The following is a 27417-nucleotide window of genomic DNA, read 5'->3' on the forward strand; positions in this document are numbered from 1 at the left end:
CTCATATGAAGAGGGCTAAATGCTAATCACTGTATGTGTGATGAACCTCAAGTTATTTTAGTATTGTAGCAAAATTGTGAGATAAATATTTGCGGTAATTTGATGGGCTGTCTGAAGCAATGTTAAATCTATATTAAATTCTGAACTTTGGGCGGCCGCGGCCGCCCCCACCCCTCACCATGGTTTTGAGGCTCGGGCCTCACTTCAATTTGCCAGACAAGCTTCAGAACGGCAAACAAGCGCCAGGGTGAACACTGGCAATTTGGCTGGAGCCGTCACCAGCAAGGTAACTTAGGGTGGGAGGAAGGGGAGGGAATCACAATGGTGGAGGCTGGGGTCCCGGGGCCGCAGCAGCCCAGATTATTTTTGTGGGCCCCGGAGGGGCATTCCTGCTTCCCCAGGGCCCACAAAATTGATTCAAGGCTTACCTTTAGAGGGCCTCTTCCCTTCCATCGCCCATGGAACTGGTCAAAAGCTATACGGCACAAGTTACAACCAGTTCATATTCAAATGGCAGTCAAGATTCTATTTACATCATAGGACCCTCATTTCCATATTAAAAGGGGCCTATCCCCTGAATCAGGCAGATGCTTTGGACACTCAGCGATAGACCCCTTTTAAAATGGAGTCGGATGCATCACCACAGTTAATGGGGCGGTAAGGCTACCAACCCCATTTTGAGGGCATTACTGCCCCATTAACACCAGGCGAGGGCACTCAAAATCAACACCTGTTTATAAGAATTTTGCAATATATGATTGTAATGTTCCCAACACACACACTGGACCCCGTGGAGACCACTGTCCCTTCAACCAATCAGACCCTAGACCATGTAACTATCAGTCAGATCATAAAACAACAGGGGTAATTTTAACCTAACTCTGCTGGTGGGAAACTGATGCAATCAGATTGACCGCCTGATTTACTTTCTATGGAAAGTAAAATCAGAGGGTGTAAAACAGACGGCTGATCTGATCACGCCTGTTTCTCACCAGTTGGGTTAAGTTAAAGTTTCATTTGAGTGGGAAAAAATTTCTGTGGCATAAAACCACAGGGACAGTTCACGGTCCCTCCTACAGTTAAACCTACGCTGAGACCCATTCTACTTCTCCAGGTCATGCTCCCCGTAATCCTAAGGCACCACTCTCACTTTGCTAAATGTTCTCCTGACTCCATTGCTGCCACTTCCTACCGCTCCATGCTCCATTCCCTGCAACTCACCCGGCTCCTGCTATTGCTGGTTCTGCTGCTCTTTATGCACCACTTCCGGGCTCCATGTCCCATTCCCCACCACAGAGCACCACTACTGATTAAGCTGGTTTTGAGAGGTGACAGTAAAGTGCGGTGACAGTAAAGTGCAGAGCCTTCTTGCCCATATGAACAGACTGAAGCCCAATACAGATAATAAGAGTGAAAATTATAGAAATACATTTTTTTTAAATATCCTTTTAGTGTACTGATGCCTGGAGTGATAGTTTTTTTAAAAAGTGTATTATTTCTGCAATATTACCACCTTTTCATCACAAGGGTATGCATCGAGGAATCCTCCACCACCCAGGCTCTACTCCATAGCAACCACAGTTCCCCTATCAGTGTTGTCCAACAGAAATCATTGACTAGCCACAGGCGTGGCTATGGCGACATTGTTTTAGGTGCGTGCACTAATTTTAGTAGAAAATGTTTTACACATAATACAGGTAAATGTACTTCACATGTATATTTACTTAATTATCTACCACCACTCAGTACAAAACTCTGCAGCCTCTCTCTTTCACCAAAGTTTGGAATTCTGGCATGAATTTATCAGACTCCGCACATCTTAGTGCAGCTTCCAGCTTTTTGTCCAGCAGTTGCCAATGGTACTTTGACCCAAGAGTGATTGCTGAGAATGTTGACTCACACAAGATGAGTCAGACCCGCCCCTGCTCTCCATCCCGAACGTGGTTGGATGCTGATTGCCCTTTACCTTGACGTACCCTGTTGGCTTGCTTTCCTCTGCTGGCCTGGAACGGTTATTTCGATTGATCCAGGCGCATGACGATGACAGCGCCCCTCTCCATACAATGCTGCTGCTGTTTCCATGGTGCTGAAGTCCAGCCTTTTCACCTGTGTTACACACCATTTTAAAGTTCCACCTCATGCCCCCACTAACCTTCCAAAAGAATAACTACAAGAGTAAGAGACACACAAAAGAGAGGCATACAAGAGAAAGTATATGACAGGCCTTAAGAGAGAGAGAGGGAGAGAATAAGGGAGACCAAGACAGATGGAGGGAGACAGATAGAATCAGAATGTGAAACAAGCAGGCAGAGAAAGGACAGAAGGAAGTTACAGGAAGAGAGACATCAGCCAGGTGAGCATTTATACTACTCTATAGTTTGACAGTTAAGATTAATAGTTTATAAAATTTAGAAGGTCTTAATTTTTGTGGTTATAGTTTCTAAGGTCTCTGTTGTGTATTGGGGAGTGCTAGTAACCAAGGGCCCTTGAGTATATCATTTAATTGTAGTGTAATTAGTGGTATTGGTTTGATTTAATTTAATTTAAATTAATTAAAGGGTAAGTCATGGCAGGACAGCTCGGCCCTGTGGCATGCTCCCCCTGCGCTATGTGGGAAATCAGGGACACTTCCTGTGTCCCTGACGACCATGTGTGCAGGAAGTGTATCCAGCTACAGCTACTGACAGACCGCATTGCAGCACTGGAGCTGTGAATGGATACGTACTGGAGCATTCGCGATGCTGAGGACATTGTGGATAGCACATTTAGGGAGTTGGTCACGCCGCAGGTAAAGGCTGCACAGGCAGGAAAGGAATGGGTGACTACCAGGCAGAGTACTAGGTGCAGGCAGGTAGTGCTGGGGTCCCCTGTGGCCATCCCCCTCTCAAACAGATATACCACTTTGGATATTGTTGAGGGGGATGGCTTATTGGGGGAAGGCAGCAGCAGCCAACTTCCTGGCACCATGGGTGGTTCTGCTGCACAGGACGGGAGGAAAAAGAGTGGGAAAGCTATAGTGATAGGGGATTCTATTGTAAGGGGAATAGATAAGCATTTCTGCGGCCGCAAATGAGACTCCAGGATGGTATGTTGCCTCCCTGGTGCAAGGGTCAAGGATGTCTCGGGGCGGCTGCAGGGCATTCTGGAGGGGGAGGGTGAACAACCAGTTGTCGTGACGCATATAGGTACCAACGATATAGGTAAAAAATGGAGTGAGGTCCTAAAAGCGGATTATAGGGAGTTAGGAGATAAATTTAAAAAAATAGGACCTCAAAGGTAGTAATTTCAGGATTGCTACCAGTGCCACATGCTAGTCAGAGTAGAAATAGAAGGATATTTTAGATGAATACGTTGCTAGAGGAATGGTGCAAAGGGGAGGGATTCAAATTCCTGGGACATTGGAACCGGTTCTGGGGGAGGTGGGACCAGTACAAACCGGACGTTTTGCACCTGGGCGGGACCAGGACCGATGTCCTAGGGGGAGTGTTTGCTAGTGCTGTTGGGGAGGGTTTAAACTAAAATGGCAGGGGGTTGGGGACCTGTGCAGCGAGACAGAGGAAAGGGAAGCAAGGATAGAAACAAAAGACAGGAAGGAGAAAAGCAAAAATGGAAAGCAGAGAAATCAAGGGTGTAAATGAAACAGGGCCACAGTAAATAATAATTCTAAAAGGACGAAGAGTGTTAAAAAAACAAGTCTGAAGGCTTTGTGTCTTAATGCAAGGAGCATTCATAATAAGGTGGATGAATTAGCTGCGCAAATAGATGTAAACGGATATGATGTAATTGGAATTACGGAGACATGGCTCCAGGGTGACCAAGGCTGGGAATTCAACATCCAGGGGTATTCAATATTCAGGAAGGACAGACAAAAAGGGAAAGGAGGTGGGGTAGTATTGCTGGTTAAAGAGGAGATTAACACAATAGTAAGGAAGGATATTAGCTCTGATGATGTGGAATCTGTACGGGTAGAGCTGAGAAATACCAAGGGGCAGAAAACATTAGTGGGAGCTGTATACAGACCCCCAAACAGTAATGCTGAGGTTGGGGATGGCATTAAATGGGAAATTAGAGATGCGTGCAATAAGGGCACAGCAGTTATCATGGGTGACTTTAATCTACATATAGATTGGGCTAACCAAATTAGTAACAATACTGTGGAGGAGGAATTCCTAGAGTATATACGGGATGGTTTCCTGGCCCAATATTTCGAGGAACCAACTAGAGATCAGGCCACCTTAGACTGGGTATTATGTAATGAGAAAGGATTAATTAGCAATCTTGTTGGGCGAGGCCCCTTAGGGAACAGCGATCATAATATGATAAAATTCTTTATTAAGATGGAGAATGAAATAGTTGACTCAGAGACTAGGGTCCTGAATTTAAATAAAGGAAACTATGATGGTATGAGGCGTGAGTTGGCTAGGATGGATTGGAGAATGTTAAAGGGTTGACGGTGGATAGGCAATGGTAAACATTTAAAGATCGCATGGATGAACTACAGAATTTGTTCATCCCTGTTTGGGTTAAAAATAAAACAAAAAAGGTGACTCAACCATGGCTAACAACGGAAATTATGGATAGCATAAGATCCAAGGAGAGGACATACAAATTGGCCAGAAAAAGCAGCAAACCTAAGGATTGGGAGCCGTTTTGGATTCAACAAAGGAGGACAAAGGGATTCATTAAGAGGGGGAAAATAGAATGAGTGTAAGCTTACAGGGAACATAAAAACTGACTGTAAAAGCTTCTATAGATATGTGCAGAGAAAAAGATTGGTGAAGTCAAGCGTAGGTGCCTTGCAGTCAGAATCAGGGGAATTTATAATGGGGAATAAAGAAATGACAGACCAATTAAATACATACTTTGGTCCTGTCTTCACAAAGGAGGACACAAATAACCTTCCAGATATGTCAGGGAACATAGGGTCTAATGAGAGGGAGGAATTGAAGGAAATCAGTACTTGTAGGAAAATGGTGTTAGGGAAATTGACGGCATTGAAGGCCGATAAATCCCCAGGGCCTGATAATCTACATGCTAAGGTACTTAAGGAAGTGGCCCTAGAAATAGTAGATGCATTGCTGGTCATCTTCCAAAATTCTATAGACTCTGGAATAGTTCCCATGGATTAGAGGTTAGCTAATGTAACCCCACTATTCAAAAAGTTGGTAGAGAGAAAACGGGGAATTATAGACCGGTAAGCCTGACATCGGTAGTGGGAAAAATGCTGGAGTCCATTATAAAAGATGTTATAGCAGAGCACTTGAAAAACAGTGACAGGATCGAACAAAGTCAACATGGATTTACAAAAGGTAAATCATGCTTGACTAATCTACTGGAATTTTTTGAGGATGTAACTGGTAAAATAGATAAGGGAGAACCAGTGGATGTGGTGTATTTGGACTTTCAGAAGACTTTTGATAAGGTCCCGCATAAGAGATTGGCGTGCAAAGTTAAAGTACATGGGATTGGGGGAAAGGTACTGACTTGGATAGAGAACTGGTTGGCAGACAGGAAGCAAAGAGTTGGAATAAACAGGTCTTTTTCCCCAAGTGGCAGGCAGTGACTAGTGGGGTACCTCAAGGATCGGTGCTAGGACCCCAACTATTCACAATATATATTAATGATCTGGACGAGGGAATTAGATGTAATATCTCCAAGTTTGCAGACGACCCAAAGCTGGGTGGGCGTGTGCGCTGTGAGGAGGATGCAGAGAAACTCCAGTATGATTTGGACAGGTTGGGTGATTGGGCAGATGCATGGCAGATGCAGTATAATGTGAATAAATGTGAGGTTATTCACTTTCATGGCAAAAACAGGAAGGCAGATTATTATCTGAATGGCAATAAATTGGAAGATGGGGAAGTGCAACGAGACCTGGGTGTCCTTGTGCACCAGTCACTGAAGGTAAGCATGCAGGTGCAGCAGGCAGTTAAGAAGGCAAATGGTATGTTGACCTTCATAGCGAAAGGATTCAAGTAAAGGAGCAAGGATGTCTTGCTGCAGTTGTACAGGGCCTTGGTGAGACCACACCTTGAGTATTGTGTGCAGTTTTGGTCGCCTTATCTGAGGAAGGATGTTCTTGCCATAGAGGGAGTGCAGCGAAGATTCACCAGACTGCTACCTGGGATGGCAGGAATGATGTATGAGGAGAGATTGGGTCGATTGGGCTTATATTCGCTGGAGTTTAGAAGAATGAGAGGGGATCTCATTGAAACTTATAAAATTCTAACAGGACTAGACAGACTAGTTGCAGGAAGGATGTTCTCAATGGCGGGGGAGTCCAGAACCAGGGGTCACAGTCTAAGGATAAGGGGTAAGCCATTTAGGACTGAGATGAGGCGGAATTTCTTCACCCAGAGAGTGGTGAACCTGTGGAATTCCCTACCACAGAAGGCAGTTGAGGCCAACTTATTAAATATATTCAAGAAGGAGTTTGATATATTTCTTAAGGCTAAAGGGATCAAGGGATATGGGGAGAAAGCAGAGACGGGGTACTGAATTTGAATGATCAGCCATGATCTCATTAAATGGCGGAACAGGCTCAAGGGCCCGAATGGCCTACTCCTGCTCCTATCTTCTATGTTTCTATGATCAAGGAGTTCAGTTTAATATTTAGCATGCACCCTGCAATATTCCTTTACAGCATTTTATATTAAAAATGTAACTTTTTACAATGATAACACATTAATTGTTAACCTGTTGATATTCTCTGTGCGGTGTGGTTAAAAACATTGGCATTTAGCATTTACACAAACTACTTAAGACTTACTTTCTTGTTTTTATACCAAAATGTCCTCTGATTTGAGTCACCATCTTTTATTCCCAGTCATAGAATCATACAGCCCAGAAGGCGGTCATTTGGCCCATCATAGCGTTATACAAATAATTCAATGGACACTGTTGCAAATCAAAATTGGTTTGATTTTAATAAACTTTTCAAATGTAAAAAGGACTTTTTTTTTAAACAAATGCATTTCCTTAAGAACAAAACTACAGCCCATATTTATACAAAGACGCAGAAGGTCTCAATTTTTCCATCCATTCAATTTAGGATTTTTTTTAAGCATAAATATTTACACTATGTACACTCAAACTAGCTGTAGACAGACAAACATAACTAAGGCCACTGACAGTGGCACTACAGTAAATATTTTACATAAGCAGAGTTGGCAGCACCATGTTCCTACACTACAATGTCTGGCAAGCCAAGAAAAGTACAAAGAATTAACGAAAGCACAGTAAAGATATTGGTCCATTTTAATCACGCTTTCCATGATTATTTCATAATAGGGTTTTGACAAATCTGCCACCTTAAATGTTATCCCTTTCAAATTAAATAGTCTGATTTTAGAAGTTGCAGCAATTTGTGTTTTAATATTACAGGTGGGTCTTCTGTTTAGTGGCAGCCCTCTTGTAAACTCCAGCTATTTACACAATACCCTATTCTCTTCATATTTTTCACTTCAAATACTGAAAACAGAGCTCATTCATTCCCTGCTTTCACAATAAGGAAGTGCACCCCCCTCATTCCCCCAAAACTTCCAGTTTTTCCATAGGAAGTGCTCTAGTGTCGGGTTTACTAGGAACACATTTTATCAATATTGGAAGTGGCTGATGCAACAATTACTATTTTGTTCACAGAGAATGTGAGGACAAGAATACAGAACAGCCATAGGCTTGCCATTAGGGATCATAAAGAAGACAATAAAATCTAGAGCCTTAAATAGGATGAATGGGGAGCCTATGGTTTGAGAGCAGAGGTCATGGGGTGCCAAGGGGACTTGTAAATAGATGACTGGGGTCAACGAGAAGATTAAATGGAAAGAGGTAAAACTACCGATACTACAGAACTTGATTTCTGTTACCAATACTGATACTTTCAGTATTTGGATTGATACATCTATCTGTGCCAGCACTGACTGACACTCCAATTTATAGACTGCGGTCTCCTCCTTCTAAAGTTGCACCAAATAAAATTATAAATATAACAAAAATATACAAAGTAAACATTCTCTTATTAAATCAGGGAACATTGATCTGGTCTTGAATTTCACCTCAGCCGAATGATCTGAAATGTTCACTTGCATGAGTCACGTGATAAAACTTCAGTCATTAATCCTGTAGGTCAGTAACCTTTCTGTTACCAGCTGTTTAGTTTTGGTTAAAGATCTTCATAAGCACCTACATAGAGTCATGCAGCCTGTACACTTTACATTATATGTGGAATGTTCTATTAGGATGCTGAATCAGTTGCACAATTTGTTTTTAAAACTATCTTTACTGCGGAGTACACCATTGCCCCATCATTAAAAAGGGAAGTGTCCTGATATGAAACTATTTTACAAATTTATTCTTCAACCAAAAAAAGGTCCTTCACAAAGTGAAACTGAGTGCACGTTCTCATTGTTCACACTGGACAATAAATCATTGCCTCTCCTTTCTAAGGGTCCTTCACATACGAGGTTGCCTGTGCAATAACAATTGTTCTCATTGGACAATAAATCAATCCCACAGTTCTTTTCTCAATGTCCTTTGCACAGTGAGGTTACCAGCACAGTCACAGTTGTTCTCACTGGACAATGAATCAAGCCTCCCCCAAAATCTTTTCTTCAGGGATTCCTTCACAAAATGATTCAGAATGTACCGTGGCAGTGTAGTGGCATATGTTTTACAGTCCTTTTCTGCCAATTAAAAAAAGCAGCAACAGCAAAGTTTTTAAGCAGCTTCAGTCGGACTCAATCTCGCACTGATTCTCATGTGCTTCTTTGGCCGCTTCATAGATCCTCTTAAAGTCTTTGTAGCGAGGCGCGCACCCGAGCCATGCCTCTCCAAAGTGGACATGGCCTGTGAAAATGAAGCTCCCAACTCCTTGCTTCACGCCGCACTTTAAGAATGTCCTGACATCCCCAAATGATTTTCCATATTTTCCAATCGGGTGAAAGAGCGTGTACTTCTGTCTATAAATTTTGGCGGTGCTCACACTTACAACAGACTCCTGCCGCTCTGTATCGTGGAACACAGTTCGAATGTGACCCCGGACCACTGGAAAAAACAAAGAGAAAAGCATCTTAGCATTTTGTGAACACTGCACGCTAATGTCTTAAACATAAATGAGACACAGACTGTCAACTCATTCATTTGGAGTGAGACTCAATGGGGTAGATCTTGTCTTTGGGCAATAGTGTAAACCGGAGGATAGCGAGTCCGCAGCCCATTTTACATCTCTTCCGATTGAAGTCAAATGGAAAAAAAATAAATTGGGAGTGATGTAAAACGGGCTGCCGACTCACTATCACCCGTTTTACACTATTGCACAAAGTCAAAACCTACCCCAATCATTTTAATTTAAAAAGTCAATTTTTTAAATTTCCCTCCTAAAAAAAGAGCACCAGCTTTTATAAATTGGTTTGTGATCCCTCTCAACTTTTCTTTTCAAAACCATGTCACCCCAGAAAATTAAATGACAATAAAAGCACCCAACTTACAAAAATCAGTGTAAAAATCTCATGTTTTAAAATACAATACTCTGATGTCTAATATTTTAGGTAGCTTGTCCAGTAAAATTTGACAGAACAGCTAGCTCTCTAGATAGATAATTCCTCCTGGCTTTCAACACAATAGTTAAACTAATCTGCAATAACCCAGAGCACCATTAGACAGTATATATGGGCTGGTAAGTGGCAAGTAACATTCACACCACACAAGTACCAGGCAATGACCATCTCCAACAAGAGTGTCTAACCACCTCCCCTTGACATTCAGCGTCTTGGAAGGGTCACCATTGACCGGAAACTTAACTGGACCAGCCACATATATAATGTGGCTACAAAAGCAGGTCAGAGGTTGGGTATTCTGTGGTGAGTGACTCACCTCCTGACTCCCCAAAGCCTTTCCACCATCTACAAGGCACAAGTCAGGAGTGTGATGGAATACTCTCCACTTGCCTGGATGAGTGTAGCTCCAACAACACTCAAGAAGCTGGACACCCAGATAAGATCATCTAACTCAGAAGAGACTATAATGAATGTTGGGCCTTCCTAGTCTACATGGCTCAAATTCTCACTGTCATCATCACCCACCATCATCCACAACAACAAGCAGTATTTATATAGCACCATGGCGCTTCACAGGAGCTGCCTTCTTGAACCGCTGGAGTCAGTGTGGTGAAGATTCTCCCACAGTGCTATAGGGATTTTGACCCAGTGGTTATGAAGGAACGGCGATATATTTCCAAGTCAGGATGGTGTGTGTCTTGGAGGGAGATTGGAATAGAGGGTTATGCTGATAGAGTTAAATGAGGAAAGACGGGAGGAGGCTCGAGTGGAGCATAAACGCCGGCATGGACTGGTTGGGCCGAATGGCCTGTTTCTTTGCTGTATATCCTATGTTATCAGGCAAAATTTGACACCAAGCCACAACAGGAGGCACCGAGAGACAAACATAAAGGGAAGAAAATTGGTGGGTGGGGGGTTGGTGGGGAAATAGGGTTTACTTTTTTAAAATTACATAATACATTTGTAGTCTGATTATGAAATTGTGCCACACCTCAGAGCATTATCGTGAGGCATCATATCTCTTGGCAGGTTTACATTTAATCTATTAAATGGCAAATGTTTGAAAATGTAGGCTTGAGAACTAAAAGATTTGTAAACGGGACTCAACGATTTCAAATAATTTAGGAACCAAGTCCTTGTAAACATCGGAAAACAGGAATTCCAGTTATTTAGCAAGCCCTTGAGTGGTTTAGGCAATTAAACGTTACATTCTCTAAAAGCATCTTTCACAAAAGTTACCAGTAAATAAGAGCAAAGAAGAAAATTGGCAGGAAATGCTGGCAAACTCTGATAAAGGGTGTCTCGAGGGGGTTTTTGTGCGCGCGCGTGGGGAGAGATGGTTATTATGGTCTGAGCTCAGTCCTCCACCCAAACTGAACAGACTTATCAGTCAGGTTAGCACTGGACCACACGGCCTCAGATTAATGGTAATCCTCTGGAGTGCCAATATATTTAAACAGGATATTTATTCTAGATAAAACGGAGTTGTGCCGTGCGCATGCCTGCTCCAAAAACTAAGGAAATCACTAGCCAAGCTGCAAAAAGCTATACTACAAACTAGCATTAAAATTCATGTAAAATCATTCATTCTCTGAGGATTTTAAGTGGTACACCAGAGACTCCTTGCAATTCTACACTGCAACCTTCTCTAGTGATTTAATTACTTTCCCCCACACCCGATTTCTCCCCCCCCCACCAAACTTTGTTCACCCTTATTTCATTGAAAGCATTGACATCATGCTGGTCCCATTGGCACCAATGGCCTTTCGGTAGCTCATTAAAGTGTGAGGCTGGGCAGTGAAGATCAGTTGCCTATTTGACAGTATAGGGAATCACAGCAAAGCTCAATCCTGACCTCGTTCAATGCACACACCATGCATGCACACTTTCCTGACATGATCATAAGCAGGAACCTTGGCTAATTTCTCCCCTTCTCTAGCTTTGGACAGAGGCCAACTGTAAGAACCCCCCCCCCACTGTTGCCATCCAATCAGAAATCAACTAACTTAGCACAGACCAGGAATCAAAGCCGGGGCCGTCCTCATCTGTACAGCTCAGTCACACGTTGTCTGGTTCATTAACGTGCTGAATAATCAGCAGAACCCACATCACTTTAATGATTTAAAATAAAAACATTTCTAACAGAATTTACCAAAGCATTTTGTAAAGGTTTCTGCAATCAAATTTATAATGTCCAGGAAATGATGCATGTATAAAACATCACAATATAATGATCAACAAGTGGAACAGAACATGTATATTTGGGAGATAAAAGTCCAAGATGGCAGCTGCCTTTTCATCAGTGTATCGATGTTATATTTTCAACACATCAAATATAGATCTGCACATCTTTCAACACTTCTGTAAACATATCCCAATCTTTGGATGTACATTTATGGAATGATATTGGAATAGCTCAACTTATGAATATGATAATGTAAAATGGCTGCCAGCTACCACAACATAACAGGCATGTACTTTCAACTTATTTAAAATGTAGCACCTTAAACATGCCAATATAATTTTGATTTGTGATGCCTTTGAGATTAATAACAGATGATTTGCAGATTTAGGTCTAGAAATTCGGCTCCAATTCGCCTGCCATTAGTGACCCCTTACCGCCCTGTGGCAAAAATTCGGCTGCGCCCCACGAGGCTGCCACAGGCGATGTCAGCAGCAGCCTCGCGGGTTGCGAACCGGGCCAACCGCCGCTCACGGGGCGGTATTTAAAGGGGAGGTGCGGCAGCGACACACGCCGCCATTTTCTTTTTTTTGGCAGACCTCCAGGTCGGCCTGCCATGGTGCGCCATGGCGTGGTCCTGGCCACCATCGCACAGCCCTGGTGGTCTAGTGTGGGCCATCGGAGGCCCTGCAGAATGCGCAACGACCCTCCCCTTTAACTGAAGGGGAGGAGCGTTGAAATGAGACAGCGCTCTATGGAGCGCTGCCGATCGTGCCCCAACATTACCTTGGTAACTGCTCCACCAGGAAGTGGAGTGCCCGAGATTGCGCTCCACTTCCTGTGCGGGGCGGTAAGCCGAATTTAGCGGCCAGGCGGTACTTCCCCGCCGGGCGCTAAATGTCTTAACTCAGTTACCGCCCCCAAATGGGGTGTAACCGAATTTGACACCCTTAGTCTTTGATAAGATTCAGATCACCATGGCAACACAATGGTGTACAAAGTACAAACTGGCAAAAGATCAAGAAAACTTAACCTATCCAAACATTAACCCACTAAATACTACAGTAGCATTTTTCCATTAAATCCATATTATGATGAAGTTGTATCGGATGTAAACCCTTTTTCCTTATAGGTTACTTACAGGATTAATTATGTTTCCAAATCACAAACTCCACAACAGACGGTCATGCCTTAAGCTAGTGTGGAGAAACCATGGTGACAAACCCCTTCATTGTTTTTCTTTTCTCCACAAAATTGCTTAAGGCGACGACTCATGGTGCAATGGAGGAGGAGGCAGGTCAGTTTTTAAAAAAAAACATGGTTCTGCAAAGAATTGGCTCCTATTTTCTGACATGCTTTTCAAAATTGCAATTAAATTACTGTCAAAATGATGTAATATGACTTTGTTTTTTTCTTTGAAGGTTTCAAACAGGCACATAACTCCAGAAAACTACCACATGCACCGGATAGCTACTTCAGAACAAAAGCAGACTGGAGTAGGGGGGCAGCCATATGCCCTTTGACCCGACGTACATTTAAGACCTACAAATCATGGTATTATCCAACCATGCAAGGATAAATTGTTCACTGGCCATTTACTTTCAGTAGACCATGAGTGCTTAAAGCAGAGTAGCAGAAGTTTGAGCTCACTAATTACACTTAACGCTGGTTGTTTAGGCCACTAATCTTTACTATAGTTCACATTTTGTGTGCAAGCTATCATTAACCCATCCAGAACCAGCAGCTAATTTTCGTTAATACAGCGATGCTGTGTAAATGCTAGTTGGTTATTGCCAGTTTTTAGGAACGCAAGTATTTCTGTTGCCCTCAACAACTTTAGATCTGAACCACCGCTCCCATTTTACAGGACATAGGTGCTGGTAATGGAGGCCAGCTGCACTAGAGCCACTGGGAGTGGAGGTGGCGTGGGCTGGAAATCCCCCATCGGTACACGGCTAGCGGAGTGATCCGTCACCTCTGGGGACTGCACACCTTTCTCCGCCATATTCCCAGGCCACGGGAGCCTTCTCCTCTTTGCTAGATTTTCCATGCTTTCCTGCCCCTCTGCTATAGCCATTTACACCTCCTCGGGACCCATCTTTTGTTTCTTTACTTGTCCCATTACCGCCCCCTGCTCGTCCTCAAAATAGTGCCTCGAGATCTTTTACTTCCACCCGAGAGGACAGACGGGGCCTCGGTTTAACGTCTCATCTGAAAGACGGCACCTCAGACAGTGCAGCACTCCCTCAGTACTGCACTGGGAGTGTCAGCTTCGATTTTGTGCTCAAGTCTCTGGAGTGGGATTTGAACCCACAACCGGCTGACTCAGCGGAGAGAGTGCTACCAACTGAACCACTAAAAGCTGGCACTGCAGCAAATGCTGCATCTCCTTCAGCCTAAAATTTTACAATATGTTTTATTGTAATGTTAGTTTAGAATTGAACTTTTAACAGTTGTAACAGTAAACAAGATTAGTGACGCAATTATGTAACTGTGCCACAGGTCATGTCATTTTACATTCATCTGTTCATAAACCTACACTAGGTGGCAATGCCCCCTTTTAAAGATTGGCATTGTACGGCTGCAGTGATTTGTTCGTAATACAAACCTACCCGGATAAGATGCCCTTTGCAAAAATAATCCTACTGATGAAGCTCAACTAATCTACAAGAGTCTGACTGTATCTGTTACAATATGAACTCCAGTTTAATGGTTGTTAAACTCAACTAAAATATCTACAGCAGTCATACAGCATGAAATGACATTAGACAGTTGGCAGACATTCATTAGGTGCTCTTCCTGCCAGCTCCTTCTGTAGGTAGATTTCCACATAAAAGATAAGCAGAGGAGCTGTGCCAATGAAAACAAAAGCCTGCTTACAGGCGAACATTGTTTAGTTAATAAATTTAGCTGTCAGCACCAGGATGTGGCATGAAAGGGGATTTCAAATGCAAGAGGCGCAGGCCAGAAATGGCCCAGTGTAGTTATGGGAATGTACAAATGCGAATAAAAGCAGCTTTGCCGAGATCCAGATGGATCAAAATACAACTCTAGGGTCCTGAAATTACACTGAGATAATAGCTGTGAATGCTTAAAGCCTTCTGAAATTCCTCCCTTGAGTACTTTATTGGGGGCATTAACCTGTTTATCCCACAGAATAAAATAGTTTAGTTCCAATGATGTTGCCTCATGGGTATTTTCCTTGCTAAATTTCTCCTCCTCTGCTGGGATACACTTTCAGTGGCACTAGAAGCCCTCTGGGCCGCATCCAAATAGCCAATCTTCCTGCACAAGCCTTGACAGGGTGTGCTGACAAGCTATCCCACCACGGTGGGCATCTCAGCAGAGTCCAATCCTGTCCTCACCCGACATTCGCACACAACCAGTTTCCAGACAGGGTCACTGGATAACAATCAAAAATAGGAACCTTGTCTGATTGCCTCCTCTATAATCTAGGGTCACCCCCTCACCGGGGCCAACTGTATAGCCACCCATCGGAGATCAGCTTAAGAATCAAACCTAGGAACAACCGAGTCATCGGGGGATGCATTCTGGTATCTTTAAGATGCAAGATGGTTTAAAAATAGTTTGATTACATAGCAGGTACAGCACAGAAACAGGCCATTTGGCCTAACTGGTCTATACCGGTGTTTATGCTCCACACAAGCCTCATCTCACCATCAGCGTATCCGTCTATTCCTTTCTTCCTAATGTACTTATCTAGCCTCCCCTTAAAAGGAATCTATGCTATTCACCTCAACCACTCCATGTGGTAGCAAGTTCCACATTGAGTAAACCTGAATTCAACTCATTGAAACTTATAAAATTCTAACAGGACTAGACAGACTAAATGCAGGAAGGATGTTCCCGATGGCCGGGGAGTCCAGAACCAGGGGTCACAGTCTAAGGATAAGGAGTAAGCCATTTAGGACTGAGATGAGGAGGAATTTCTTCACCCAGAGAGTGGTGAACCTGTGGAATTCTCTGCCACAGAAGGCAGTTGAGGCCAATTCATTAAATATATTCAAGAAGGAGTTAGATATATTTCTTAAGGCTAAAGGAATCAAGGGATATGGGGAGAAGGCAGGGACAGGGTACTAAATTTGGATGATCAGCCATGATCTCATTAAATGGCGGAGCAGGCTCGAGGGGCCGAATGGCCTACTCCTGCCCCTATCTTCTATCCTGTGGACTTCATGATTAGCAACCAGGACCAGAAACCATGGCCAATTTTCTCTCTCCGTAGGCACGGAGGCCAATTGCAGTGCCCCCATCACTGCCCCATGTGGCTCAGCACAGACTGGGTGTCAAATAAGGGGCCTTTCTGGACTGGTGCGATGGGCCGAATGGCCTCCTACTGTGCTGTATGATTCTATGATTGCATGACTCAGCTACTCACTTGCTGAGCTAAATTTGAAAGCCTGTTTGAACTCAGTTTTACAAATTACTGAAGTTTTTCATGACCTAAATCACCTTCTTTCTCAAATTCCTGAACAAAATTTGGTAGATTATACTCAAGCTACAACCACAGCAGAAAATCTGCCCAAGGGTCCTGGGCAGCTTCTACTACACACTCAAATTATTAGGGAATGTTTCCATTCGTGTGATTTAGAATACTGCGGGAAATAGATTGAAATGTTTCAGGTTATGTTGGGTAAGCCAGATTTTTCCAAATATAATTCAAGTATTTCGACAAAACAAAAAGTAACCATAAATATTCTAAAACCATATCAAGAACAAAAATTTATATAGCACCTTTCACATCCTCAGGATGTCCCAAAGCACTTTGCAGCCAATGAAGTACTTCTGAAGTGTAGTCACTGTTGTAATGTAGGAAATGCAGCAGCCAATAATGCGCACAGCAAAGTCCCACAAACAGCAATGAGACAAATGACCAGATAATCTATTTTGGTGGTATTGGCCGAAGAATAAATGTTGGCCAAGACACCAGGGATAACTCCCCTGCCCTTCTTTGAATAGTGTCATGGGATCTTTTAAGTCCACCTGAGAGGTCTCGATATAACTCATCTGAAAGATGATGCTTCTAACAGTGCAGCACTCCCTCAGTATTGCACTGAAGTCTCAGTCTGGATCTGTGCTCCAGTCTCAGTGGGACTTGAATATTTTAATATTCTAATAGTAGCTACCCCTTTCTCTGTGATTATATGTATAACAGTTTAGAGTTCAGTCAAAGTATACTGACCTTTCCAGAATCTATATAAATTATTTGTTATAGGTGTTGACATAAGAAAACTACTAGGCACTTGGTCTAAGCATTAAACAAAGCTTTAATCAACTGTTTCACAACATGGAGGTCTAGTTGTGTCCTTCACTAGTTCCTGTTAAGAATGTCCTGCGCAAACTGGGCCCGTGCCCGAGTATTTATACTCTCCCTGGACAGCACCACCTGTAGGCCGCTCAGTATTATTTCATAAGTCTTTCTTTCATGAATGACTGATTCATGTCAGGTGTATAAAGAAAATGTCAAATAAACTATGTTGAGATATTAACAGATAACACCTGTCCCAGAATTATACATTGGTATTTCTTTTAACATACATCAATATACACTTTAACAGTAAAAAGATGAATACATTTACTGTCCTATAAATAGTGTTGGAAGCCAAATTCTGCCAGTTCCTGATGGAGCAAAGATAATTCATGGAAAGAATAGATAGTCAATTCATTTCACTCTTCTTTACTCAGTTGCAGAGCATCCCACCTAGAACCCCCCAGCTCCACAGCCAGGTATTCTACATACCTTATAATGGGTACATAGTGTTCTAGAGTATAACCAGTTATGTGTGAAAAAGGAGAGTAAAGATAAAGGGGAAGGATACAGAACTGTGGTGAAACCAAGTCAAAGCACTTACCAAAATCACTTGTGCAGACAGCCATAAGGACTTCTGTGTCATTGCATGGTCTACACGCTCCTAGAACAAAACAAACAAGAAGCACATTTAGTCTTTCTGTAGGCTTTCGACTGTATTATTAATCAACATATCTACTGAGAATCTGAATTAAAAAAAAAAAAAATTTAAACTTAACTTCCAGGAAATTGACTTCCAGGAAAATTGCCACATGTCCTCCCATGTGACAGCAGAAGTGTAAAACGAGACTAATTTAGAAATGACTTGCTCATTTCTGCATTATCCTTTTAGTTGTCCAAAGTAATACCAATTCCAGCTACCATCTGCTTTTCTTCCTTGAAGCTGCTGACTCTGGGGTAGGATTCCATTGGTACCTCATCCAACTGGCCAATCTTCATTTTGAACCCGAGACAGTGAAAATCATCAGGCAACTCAACTATGGTGGGACCACAGCCTGTGCTCACTTGATACTCACATACATGGGTCATCGGTTAGTGATTAGAAGCAGGAGGCCTGCCAGATTGTTGCTCTTCCCTAATCAGAGATGCTGGCACACCGAGGGCATTTGTACCTGGAAACCTCAGAAATATGGAAATTCTTGGGGCTCCGCTCCGCCAGCCGAAGTGGAATGTACACTTGCTGAAATGGGAAGGGGCTGACCCCACCCCACCCAGAAATTTCAGGGCCAGCTAACTTAAGAAATTCTGGGAAGCAGTCCTGCCAGCAAAGGGTGAGGGGGTGGGGGTTAGAGGGGAGGAAGATACACCAAAAATCTGGTAAGGGGGTAAAGCAAGGCCATAACTTACTTTCCTAATGGTAGGTGTAAGAGAGCGAGGACCGAGGTTGGGAGACTTCAATGTGCCAAGATGCAGTACAGGATGCGAGACACTTAACACAAGTGCCGCCAAGTGACTTTATACTTGAGGCCATCGTGGGAGCTTAAAGGTTTTAAGCTATTATAAACACATTGCCCCAGGCCAATAAGTGATGTGATGATATAATTATGGAACTAATGACAATTACATACACTTTGATTACCGGGCCTCAAGTTTAAGACACTGAACCAGCTGATCATGCTATTCCCCCACCCCGACAAAGTATTATATATTCCATACCTGTACTGTAAATTTTGGTAGGAGAATAATTTGTTTTTGAAATCAAATAGAATTCATAAATTTCTTGAAGTTTATACATAAGTGAGTCTGTGATAAATGCCCATATAATAAATATAATTTAATACAGAACTGACAAGAAATGCAAGTTTTCAATTTTCTAAATAAAACAGGGACCGTTTGGAAGCAGAATCTTCCCAAAGAAGATTAGCAAACATTCAGCTTTCAGATAGATATAGATATAGATAACAATGTCCAATTTTATTTTCTATTGATTACAATGTAAAAGAAAAATCAGGCGACGTGTAAAATGGGCTGCCGATTCCCTATCACCCATTTTTCGCTCAGTGAGGATTTTAAATTTGATCTGCAAAGACTTTATTTCAAGTTTTATAAAGCTGAAGTAACCAGAGCTTTAATTTGTCAAGTTTTTGGTTTCTGGAAAGTATTTATTGAAAACATGTAATCTACTTGTCAACCAGTGGGTTTTATTCAATCATCTCGGAGAACAAAACTTCACAGTACAAAAAGGCCCATTCACAACCACCATAATTTCAACATTCGTGCTTAGCCTAAGTGGTATTTCTGTTCAATAAAGCTTCTCTTATTCTCACATCAGTAAACTACAGCCAGAAGCTTTTCAATGGCAGGAGTTTCTGTATGATGCTGGATGCAAAAATAGTTCAAACCCTGTTCGATTACACTAAGCTACATTGTTGCATAGCCACTGGTGAAGGCAGTCCCACCGGGACACTTGCCCTTACTCAACTAGGAATACTTGGTGGGTAAACCCAGAATGTTGAAATACACCATAATGAGCAAAACACATAACCCTCAAGTGACTGGTCATGTCAAATCTGGGTCATACTGGAATATTTTTGTGATCGTGTATTCTCTATTACTGTAATAGTAGAAGGTTCTTGCGAAACTGGAGACACGTTCAGCTGTTTTAGAATGATGCCCATCGGGTACTCTCTTCCATCGAGATGTGCGCAGTGGAAAGACGTCCCCCATTGGCAACAGGGTAATAAATGACAGTTGTAGGCAGTGTTGTTGTCTACCATATGTGCCCCCAGAATGGGCCTGCTGGAGAAGATCAGCTACAGAAGCCCAACATTTCTCAAATGCAACCTGAATTGTTCAGCACATTAGCTTTTCTGACTCTGACCACATCGGATTCAGATTTTAGTACAATCATATTCATCTTAATTTAATACTTTTTAATTCAAATAGTGTTCTTTCATGGGTCAAAAACCTAAATAGGGATAGATTGTACCCACGGATTAGAACATTGGTAACAAGGGGCACAGACTCTTAGCAATCGAAAAACAAAACTTTTCAATGACAGGAGTTTCTCCATGATGCTTGATGAAAATTTGTTCAAACCCTATTCAAAAATAGTCCAATATATCGGCGTTCCTTCATAGCCGCTGGATCAAAATCCTGGAACTCCCTCCCTAAGAGCACTGTGGAAGTACCTTCACCTCACGGACTGCGGAAGTTCAAGAAGGTGGTGCACCAGCACCTTCTCAAGGACAATTACGGACTGGCAATAAATGCTGGCCTTGCCAGCGACTCCCACATCCCGTGAATGAATTTTAAAAAAAGTTTAGTAGAATTTCCCCCCCCCACCACAGAATTCATAAGAACATTAAAAAAAATAAGAACCAAGAGCAGGAGTAGGTCATCCAGCCCCTCGAGCCTGCTGCACCTTATCCCCATATCCCTTAATTCCTTTAGTGCCAAACTTCTTTTTGGATCTCAATCTTGAGCATACTCATCGACTGAGACTCCATAGCCCTCTGGTGTAGAGAATTCCAATGATTCACAACCCTCCGAGTGAAGAAGTTTCTCCTTAGCTCAGTCCTAAATGTCAGACCCCATATCCTGAGACTATCCCCTAGTTCCAAAATCTCCAGCCAGGGGAAACAGCCTCTCAGCATTTACCCTGTCAAGCCAGCTCAGAATCTTGTGTTTCAATGAGATCACCATTCATTTTTCTAAACTCCAGAGACTATAGGCCCATTCTACTCAATCTCTCCTCATAGGACAGCCCTCTCATCCCAGGAATCTCATTCCTAGTTCTACCTATGTTGTTGGTTCCTACGTGGACCACAACAACCGGATCCTCCTTCTCCTGCTCCAAGTTCTTCTCTAGATGTCCTTAACCCTGGCAACACAGCCTTCGGGACTCCTAGTTGCAGCTGCAGAGAACAATATCTATCCCCCCAACTATAATAACCCCTACTACTACCACTACCACATCCCTTTTCGCTCCCCCCACTTGAGTGGCCTCCTGTACCATGGTGTCGTGGTCAATTTGCCCATCCTTCCTGCAATCTTTGTTCTCATCCACATCGGTAGCAAGTACCTTGTACCTGTTGGACAATGGCAAGGGCTGAGGCTCCTCCACCACTGCATCTGCGGTCCCCTTACCTGCCTGAGTCGCAGTCACATCCTCCTGTCCCTGACCAGATCTAATCCATTACCTAACCTAAGGGGTATGACTGCCTCCTGGGTCAAAATGTCCAGGTAACTCTCCCAGATGCATCGCAATGTCAGCACCTCGGACTCCAGCTCATCAACTCTGAGCCGAAGTTCCTCGAGTTGCAGACACATACTGCAGATGTGGTTGCCTGGGCTCACGTTGGTCTCCACAAACTCCCACATGCTGCAGATACAGCACACCTCCTGCATGGTCATCTCTATCTGATCTGGTTTTATATATTTAATAATTAATAAAAGTTATGTAATTAATTCACTTGGTTTATTTTAAACTAACTAAACTAAAAAAGGAGCACCTCCTTCCTCCTCTGCACTGAATTCCCACTCTCACCAAATTCTCAACTTCCCACTCGGTTTCCGATGCACTCCGTTAGCATTGCACTCTGTGCCTTAGCAAACACCTTCTACGCCACACCCGAGTTACAAGTCATTAGGATAAAGGATATTTCACCACAAATGTTTGTTGAGGCAGTAACTAAAATTTAAGGGAGAATGGGACAAGAATATAAACGGATATGGGGAAATGGGTTTAGAGGCAGCTCCAGGTGAACAGCATGGACCCAGCACAGGTACGATGAGATGAATGGCCTCCTTCTATGTTGTTGATTCTATGAACTTGTGCTCATCAGAAATATCAAATGATACTTTTGAAACATACAATATCCAAGCATGCAACAAGATATACTTTAAATTACAAAATTCTTCTTACCTGTACAGTATTTGTAAAGACACATTGCTAAGTAAATATGATCACTTTTCCTTAACGAAAATAATACAAGTTACTTAATAAATGTAACTTTAGGAATACAGATGCAAGAAACTTTAGAATAAGAAAGTTTGAATTTTAATTTCTAAAAAAAAAAGAAATGATACCATGGCTCGGTTGGTAGCACACTCGCCTCAGAGTCAGAAGCTTGTGGGTTCAAGTGCCATGCAAGAGACTGGAGCACAAAAATCTAGTCTGATACTCCAGTGCAGTGCTGAGGGAGCGCTGCACTGTCGGAGGTGCCGTCTTTCAGATAAGATGTTAAACCAAGGTCCTGTCTGCTCTCTTTAGGCTGATGCAAAAGATCCCATGGCACTATTTCAAAGAAGAACAGGGGAATTATACCTGGTGTCCTGGCCAATATTTATCCCTCAATCAACATTACAAAAAAGATTATCTGGTCATTATCATATTGCTGTTTGTGGGAGCTTGCTGTGCACAAATTGGCTGTCACGGTTCCTCCATTACAAAAGTGCGTACTTCATTGGCTGTAAAGTGCTTTGGGACGTCCCGAGGTCCTTAGGACATCCTGAAATGCAAGTATTTCCTTTCCCCCCCCCCTTTTTAAATTCCCTATTGTTTTACCTTTGGCAATTTTAAAGTAAGTCAGTCAAGTCTGAATAACCACAGAGAATTAATGTCTCCTTTCTTCGGCCAATAGCGCCACACACGAGTCTTCGAGCTTGCAACTGGTCTTTGACAGAGTAACAATCATTGTTGTGGAAAGTTCAAAGATGTTCCCCACTGGCACCCGGGTAATAAATGAATATCGCAATGAGTGTTATTGAAATTGTTTATCATATGTGCCCTTAAATAATCACAAAACAGACTTGCAGGACCCTAGTTAGGCATCACAGTTGGTCTTCTATATCTTGTCTACAACACGCTCAGGATGTATCTTAAGCGTGATTTTTTAAAAATACATGTATCCTTGTCACTAGTTGGAAGGGAGAGATAGGATCCTCACCAATGCCACAAGTCTCTGCCTGTTCCACGAGGCATAGGTGTATTGTTATTTTGGTTGAGATTGAAATATTATGATGCTTGAAACTTAGTCCCTGAACCAGACAAAGCCCACAGCTGTCAATTCAGCTCACTGGTTACATTTCCTTACCAATAGCACACATTCAAAATGCTTCAGACAGCACCTCCAGTGACCAATCTTGACCTTGAATATAACTGCAACATCATGTTGAAGTTATTCAAACAACCGATTAGAAACATATTGCCTCAATCTAAAAATCTTAATCTTACTGTGTTTCAGTGGTCAGGTCAAACCCCAAATGAACTAAATTCTATCCTGTAAAATATATAATCCATCTTGGGTGATCCATGCACACTAAATCCGTGCCCGTTTAAATAAGATCCACCCAAGGGTGGGTTTTGTGTTAGTTACAATTCAGATACGTACCAATATGATGTGGCAGGAGAATTGCAACTGAATCACCCATTTTCTCTTTCACATTCCATCATGGCATATGTCACATATCTCTTTCTGCTACTGTCCCTTGTAACCATTGTTTAATTTTAATCACTCTGCCCACCAATGTTTCCAAAGGGATTGTCCATGGAAATTTATATTGGGGACAAAAAAGTCCAAAGATTCCTGCCATGCAGCGACCCACAAAAAGATCACACAAAACAACTGAAGTTCTTACATTCAACCCATCATCATAGGATTTAAATACAGAGCTCAAATTATGCTACTGGGTTGCAGTATGGCCTTATTATATATGTTTAAAATATCAAAAAGTAACTGCTAGTACTATTCCATAGAGACTGACATTTATTCAGAAAAAGGCTTTATTTGTTACACCTTGAAAAGGATATGCTAGCCTGCGTTGAAAGGAACAGTAATGTTAACTGCTTTGATTCTACACTCCTTTCTCTATAACCTGACCCAAGAGAGGGCTTCATTTTCACTTTTCCACATTAAGGGCACTTTAAACTTCTTGTTGCAGCACTAGCTGACAACCGCACTTAACGCCAACACTGCAAGGTTTAAGACAATCTGGGGGAGATTTGTACTGGCTCCTTTAAGCCTCCGAGGTTGCCAAGATGGGGGCTTGAGCTGAAACTCGGTTTAGCGCTAGACGCCATCTTGGTAAAGGAGTTGAAGCGCACACTCGGAACGCCCACCTGGGGGATCGTTAAGGGTCTGATTACCACATTAAAGAGGTTGCATGGCATTTTGGTAGATAGCACTTGACCCAACACCCTCTCCTAACAACGACCAGTTGAATAGGAGTAAACAAGTCATTGCTGAGGATTGAGTGCTATTTAAAAAGTATACTCACCTTTTACTGTTCACTTGCTGCCGAAGGTTTGAAGAGGACTTTTGAAACATCAGGAGACTTTCTGGGACAGTTTGTCAAGACTTCAACACTCTAGCAGCACTTATTCCAGAAATTCTCTGAGGACTTTACCCAAAAAGAGTAAATGCTGGGCTACTCTACCTATTGATACCTTACAGGAGAAAGGAGTGCTTGGTCATGGGCATCTTGCCAACAGTCTCCCCTTGGTCTGCAGGAGGAATGGGAGGAAAACACAAGGCCAGGGAGAGCCACATCAGCTACTGCAGGGAAGAGGGACAGGAGGGCGAGGTGGACTCGTTTCCCCCCTGCGGGCAGAGGACATTCCTCCTCCTCTGGACCTCCTCCACCAGGACCTCCAGTGTCACGCCAGAGAGCCTGTGCGCCCTCTCCCTCAGTCCCCGAGCCATCCTGAAACCTGCTGTTGTGTGTCAGCCAGCCCACTCCGCACCTTCAGTGGAAGTGGGTCTGTGGAGCCCACATATACTGCTCCACGAAAATTGCTTCTAACCAGCGGCTGATTGAGTGCTAAACCTGTAGGTGTCTGTTTTAGCGCCTCTAGGTAAGTTCAAATTATGGTAATCAGCAATTAGGACCAAAATTGTGCACTAAAACTAGACTTTCATACAACTGTGCTTTATTAGCACAGCACCTATTTAGTGCCTGTTTTCACCCTTTCACCAAAATAACGCTGAATGTATTTAAACGAGCATTGTCTCAGCTAACTTCTTGCTCCAAATCCTGTTATTTTTTCCAGAGTTAATCAGAAAGTTCTTCTAATTGTCAGTTTTCTACTTCTACTGGTCACAGTCAGTGCAAAATACAATTAAGCCTGGAAAAGAAGTTGCTGCAAGGCGAGGCATCATTGGCTAACATGGTACCTCACGACAAAACAAAAATCCATTTCACTGAATAACTATACACATGCTGATGTGAAACATATAGGCCCACATTCAGTCTCTAATGCCCCAGTCCTACCCTGGCAGCCTGACTTTGGTGACAGGGCTGTAACAAAACTAAGGTGCAGCTATCATCTCCATGGACAGCAAGACTCGCTCGGAGGTGTTTTTTGCTGGTGCCTCCAGAGGCCGCAACATCACTTCAGCCTTTTAGGCTAAGTCCACTCATCCAGACCCAACAATGTGTTTTTTTCCCCATTACGGCCAGTACAGTCTTTTCCCAGCCAGTGAGCAAGATCTGTTGCCAGAACATAAAGCTATGAATCACAAAATTTGAAACAGTTGCACTCAGTATTTTGCCAGCTGCCCGCTACCATGAAATCCAACCCACAATGTAAATTAATCAGGACCAAGCACCAGGAGCACAGCGATTATAGAATGGATTCTAATTAATAATACCACTGCTCTGAAGTGTCAGTCTAAATGAAGGTAGAGTTGGGTATGAATCCACAACCTTCTGACTCAGGAGGTAAGACTGATAGCACAGAACCACGCCGACACTTCGAATTCTCTGATTTTAACTCCAGGTGGATTCCCTTCTCAGGCCCAGAATTAAAATTAGAGTCGGTCTCAATGATGTCATTGGGCTGCAACATGCATATGTAAAGAAGGACCCCGTTGGCTCTGGGCGTGTGTCCTTGCTGCCTGCTCAGGAGAGCAGGTTAAAATTGCAAATGTTGCGATCATGGGGGGGCTTTCGGGCAGGTAAAAGCCAGGGCGATTTTAACTGCCCACCTGGTTTCTGCTGAGCAAGTGGGGTGAAAATCATCCCCGACTACAGTAGTGAGGGAGTGCTGCAGTGTCAGAGGTACCGTGACAACAAAATAGTTGTGAGCAGGGGTAGAATCAAGTCTAAGCCAGTATTTATGAAAAATATATAGAAAAACTTTAACAATTAATACTTCAGCATCAGAAGATACAGAAGTAAATGGGGGTGGCTTAAAAAAAACCCCAGATTTTTGGATGTCTGATTTACATTTAGCAATTTCCAGACAATCCAGTCAAAAGTGGACTGTCAGTCCAAAACCAGGTGGGTAGCAACACTAGGTGCAGCTATACTGATTATTAGGTACAGTCACATGATGAGGAAAGTAAGATAATCAAAGAGCAACCACATTCTTTTAGTTCAGTGAGTTTTGTATCTAATCCCCAATAGAAGCAGTTTTACATTGGCATTGGTCATGGGACGAAGCATTTGTTACCAGCTTACTGTATTTGCACTGCCAAGACCACCTTCCTTAACCCTGTGGCAGAGTTGTAAACCTACAAACAACTGACTCTGCCGTCAGGAAAAGGGAGCTTGTTGTAGGAGTGTAAATGCAGGGACATCGCGGTACCACAAACCCAACGAAACAAGATGAAAAGTGACTTCAGAAGCTAACCAAATGAGTGTAGGTAGTTTAAGGGCCTTCATCAAACAATCTTTGATAACTTGGTTAACATTTAGAAAATGTCAAGTGGGGGAAATTCCAGCCACAAAAGAATTTGCTCAGTCACTGTATTAATGGCTAAATGTGTTTAAAATTAAACAAAGACTTTGTCCTTCCCGACCTAATAGCCTCAAACACTTTGTTAGGGTTAGAGAAGTAAACAGTTTCAGGCTGCAGTCCATCAGACACCTCCGGCTTTGCCTCCAGCTGTGCTTTATGACCTCACCTTAACTCCTTTGGACTTGCTGTTTGATGGATGGCTTAAGTCAGGCTGTGCAGAGCCTATTGAATTGGACCGAACCTTCAGGGGTCACTTGACCTTCAGTCTGGGTGTGTGTTTTCAGCATTATGCTTTCATAAATTCCAGCACATGAACTTTAAGGTGTAGAATTGTAGTTATTCACCTTACCAAACTGTTGTGTGTGGCATCAGCTAAACTTTCAAAAATTATACACACCTTGGGTCAGACTACAACTCCTCATGAATCAGATTGAAACTACTCAGACAATCCCTATTGCAAATAACAAAAATCAAAGAGAATGAAGTTTCATTGCATTTATAGCCTTTAAATGCAGCAGTCAAGGAGCCTGACTTTGTTGGCAGGAATGCCTGTTAAAAGAATTCTAAATGTTATCATTTACTAAACGGCTTCAAATTTACGATTCAATTGGAGGTACTAAATGTTTGTTTATTTAGAAGGTTTTCATCCCTATTTAATTTGGCTAAA

General features: G+C 42.7%; 1 protein-coding gene across 1 annotated transcript in view; it reads right to left on the minus strand.

The window, feature by feature from the left end:
* Positions 1-6900: 6900 nt before the first annotated feature.
* The window catches only part of metrn (meteorin, glial cell differentiation regulator), a 38233-nt gene continuing 17716 nt past the window's right edge, over positions 6901-27417 (minus strand). The window contains exons 3-4 of the mRNA XM_086000426.1: positions 17610-17669; positions 6901-9042 (exon numbers count right to left, since the gene is read on the minus strand). Coding sequence (XP_085856552.1) covers positions 8726-9042; positions 17610-17669 — 377 coding nt within the window. The 3' untranslated portion in view covers positions 6901-8725. The remainder of the gene's footprint in view (positions 9043-17609; positions 17670-27417) is intronic.

This window comes from Somniosus microcephalus, chromosome 11 (genome assembly GCF_052327205.1).
Source record: "Somniosus microcephalus isolate GS21.2 chromosome 11, FLI_Smic_1.0, whole genome shotgun sequence".
In the NCBI taxonomy this organism is placed as follows: domain Eukaryota; kingdom Metazoa; phylum Chordata; class Chondrichthyes; order Squaliformes; family Somniosidae; genus Somniosus; species Somniosus microcephalus.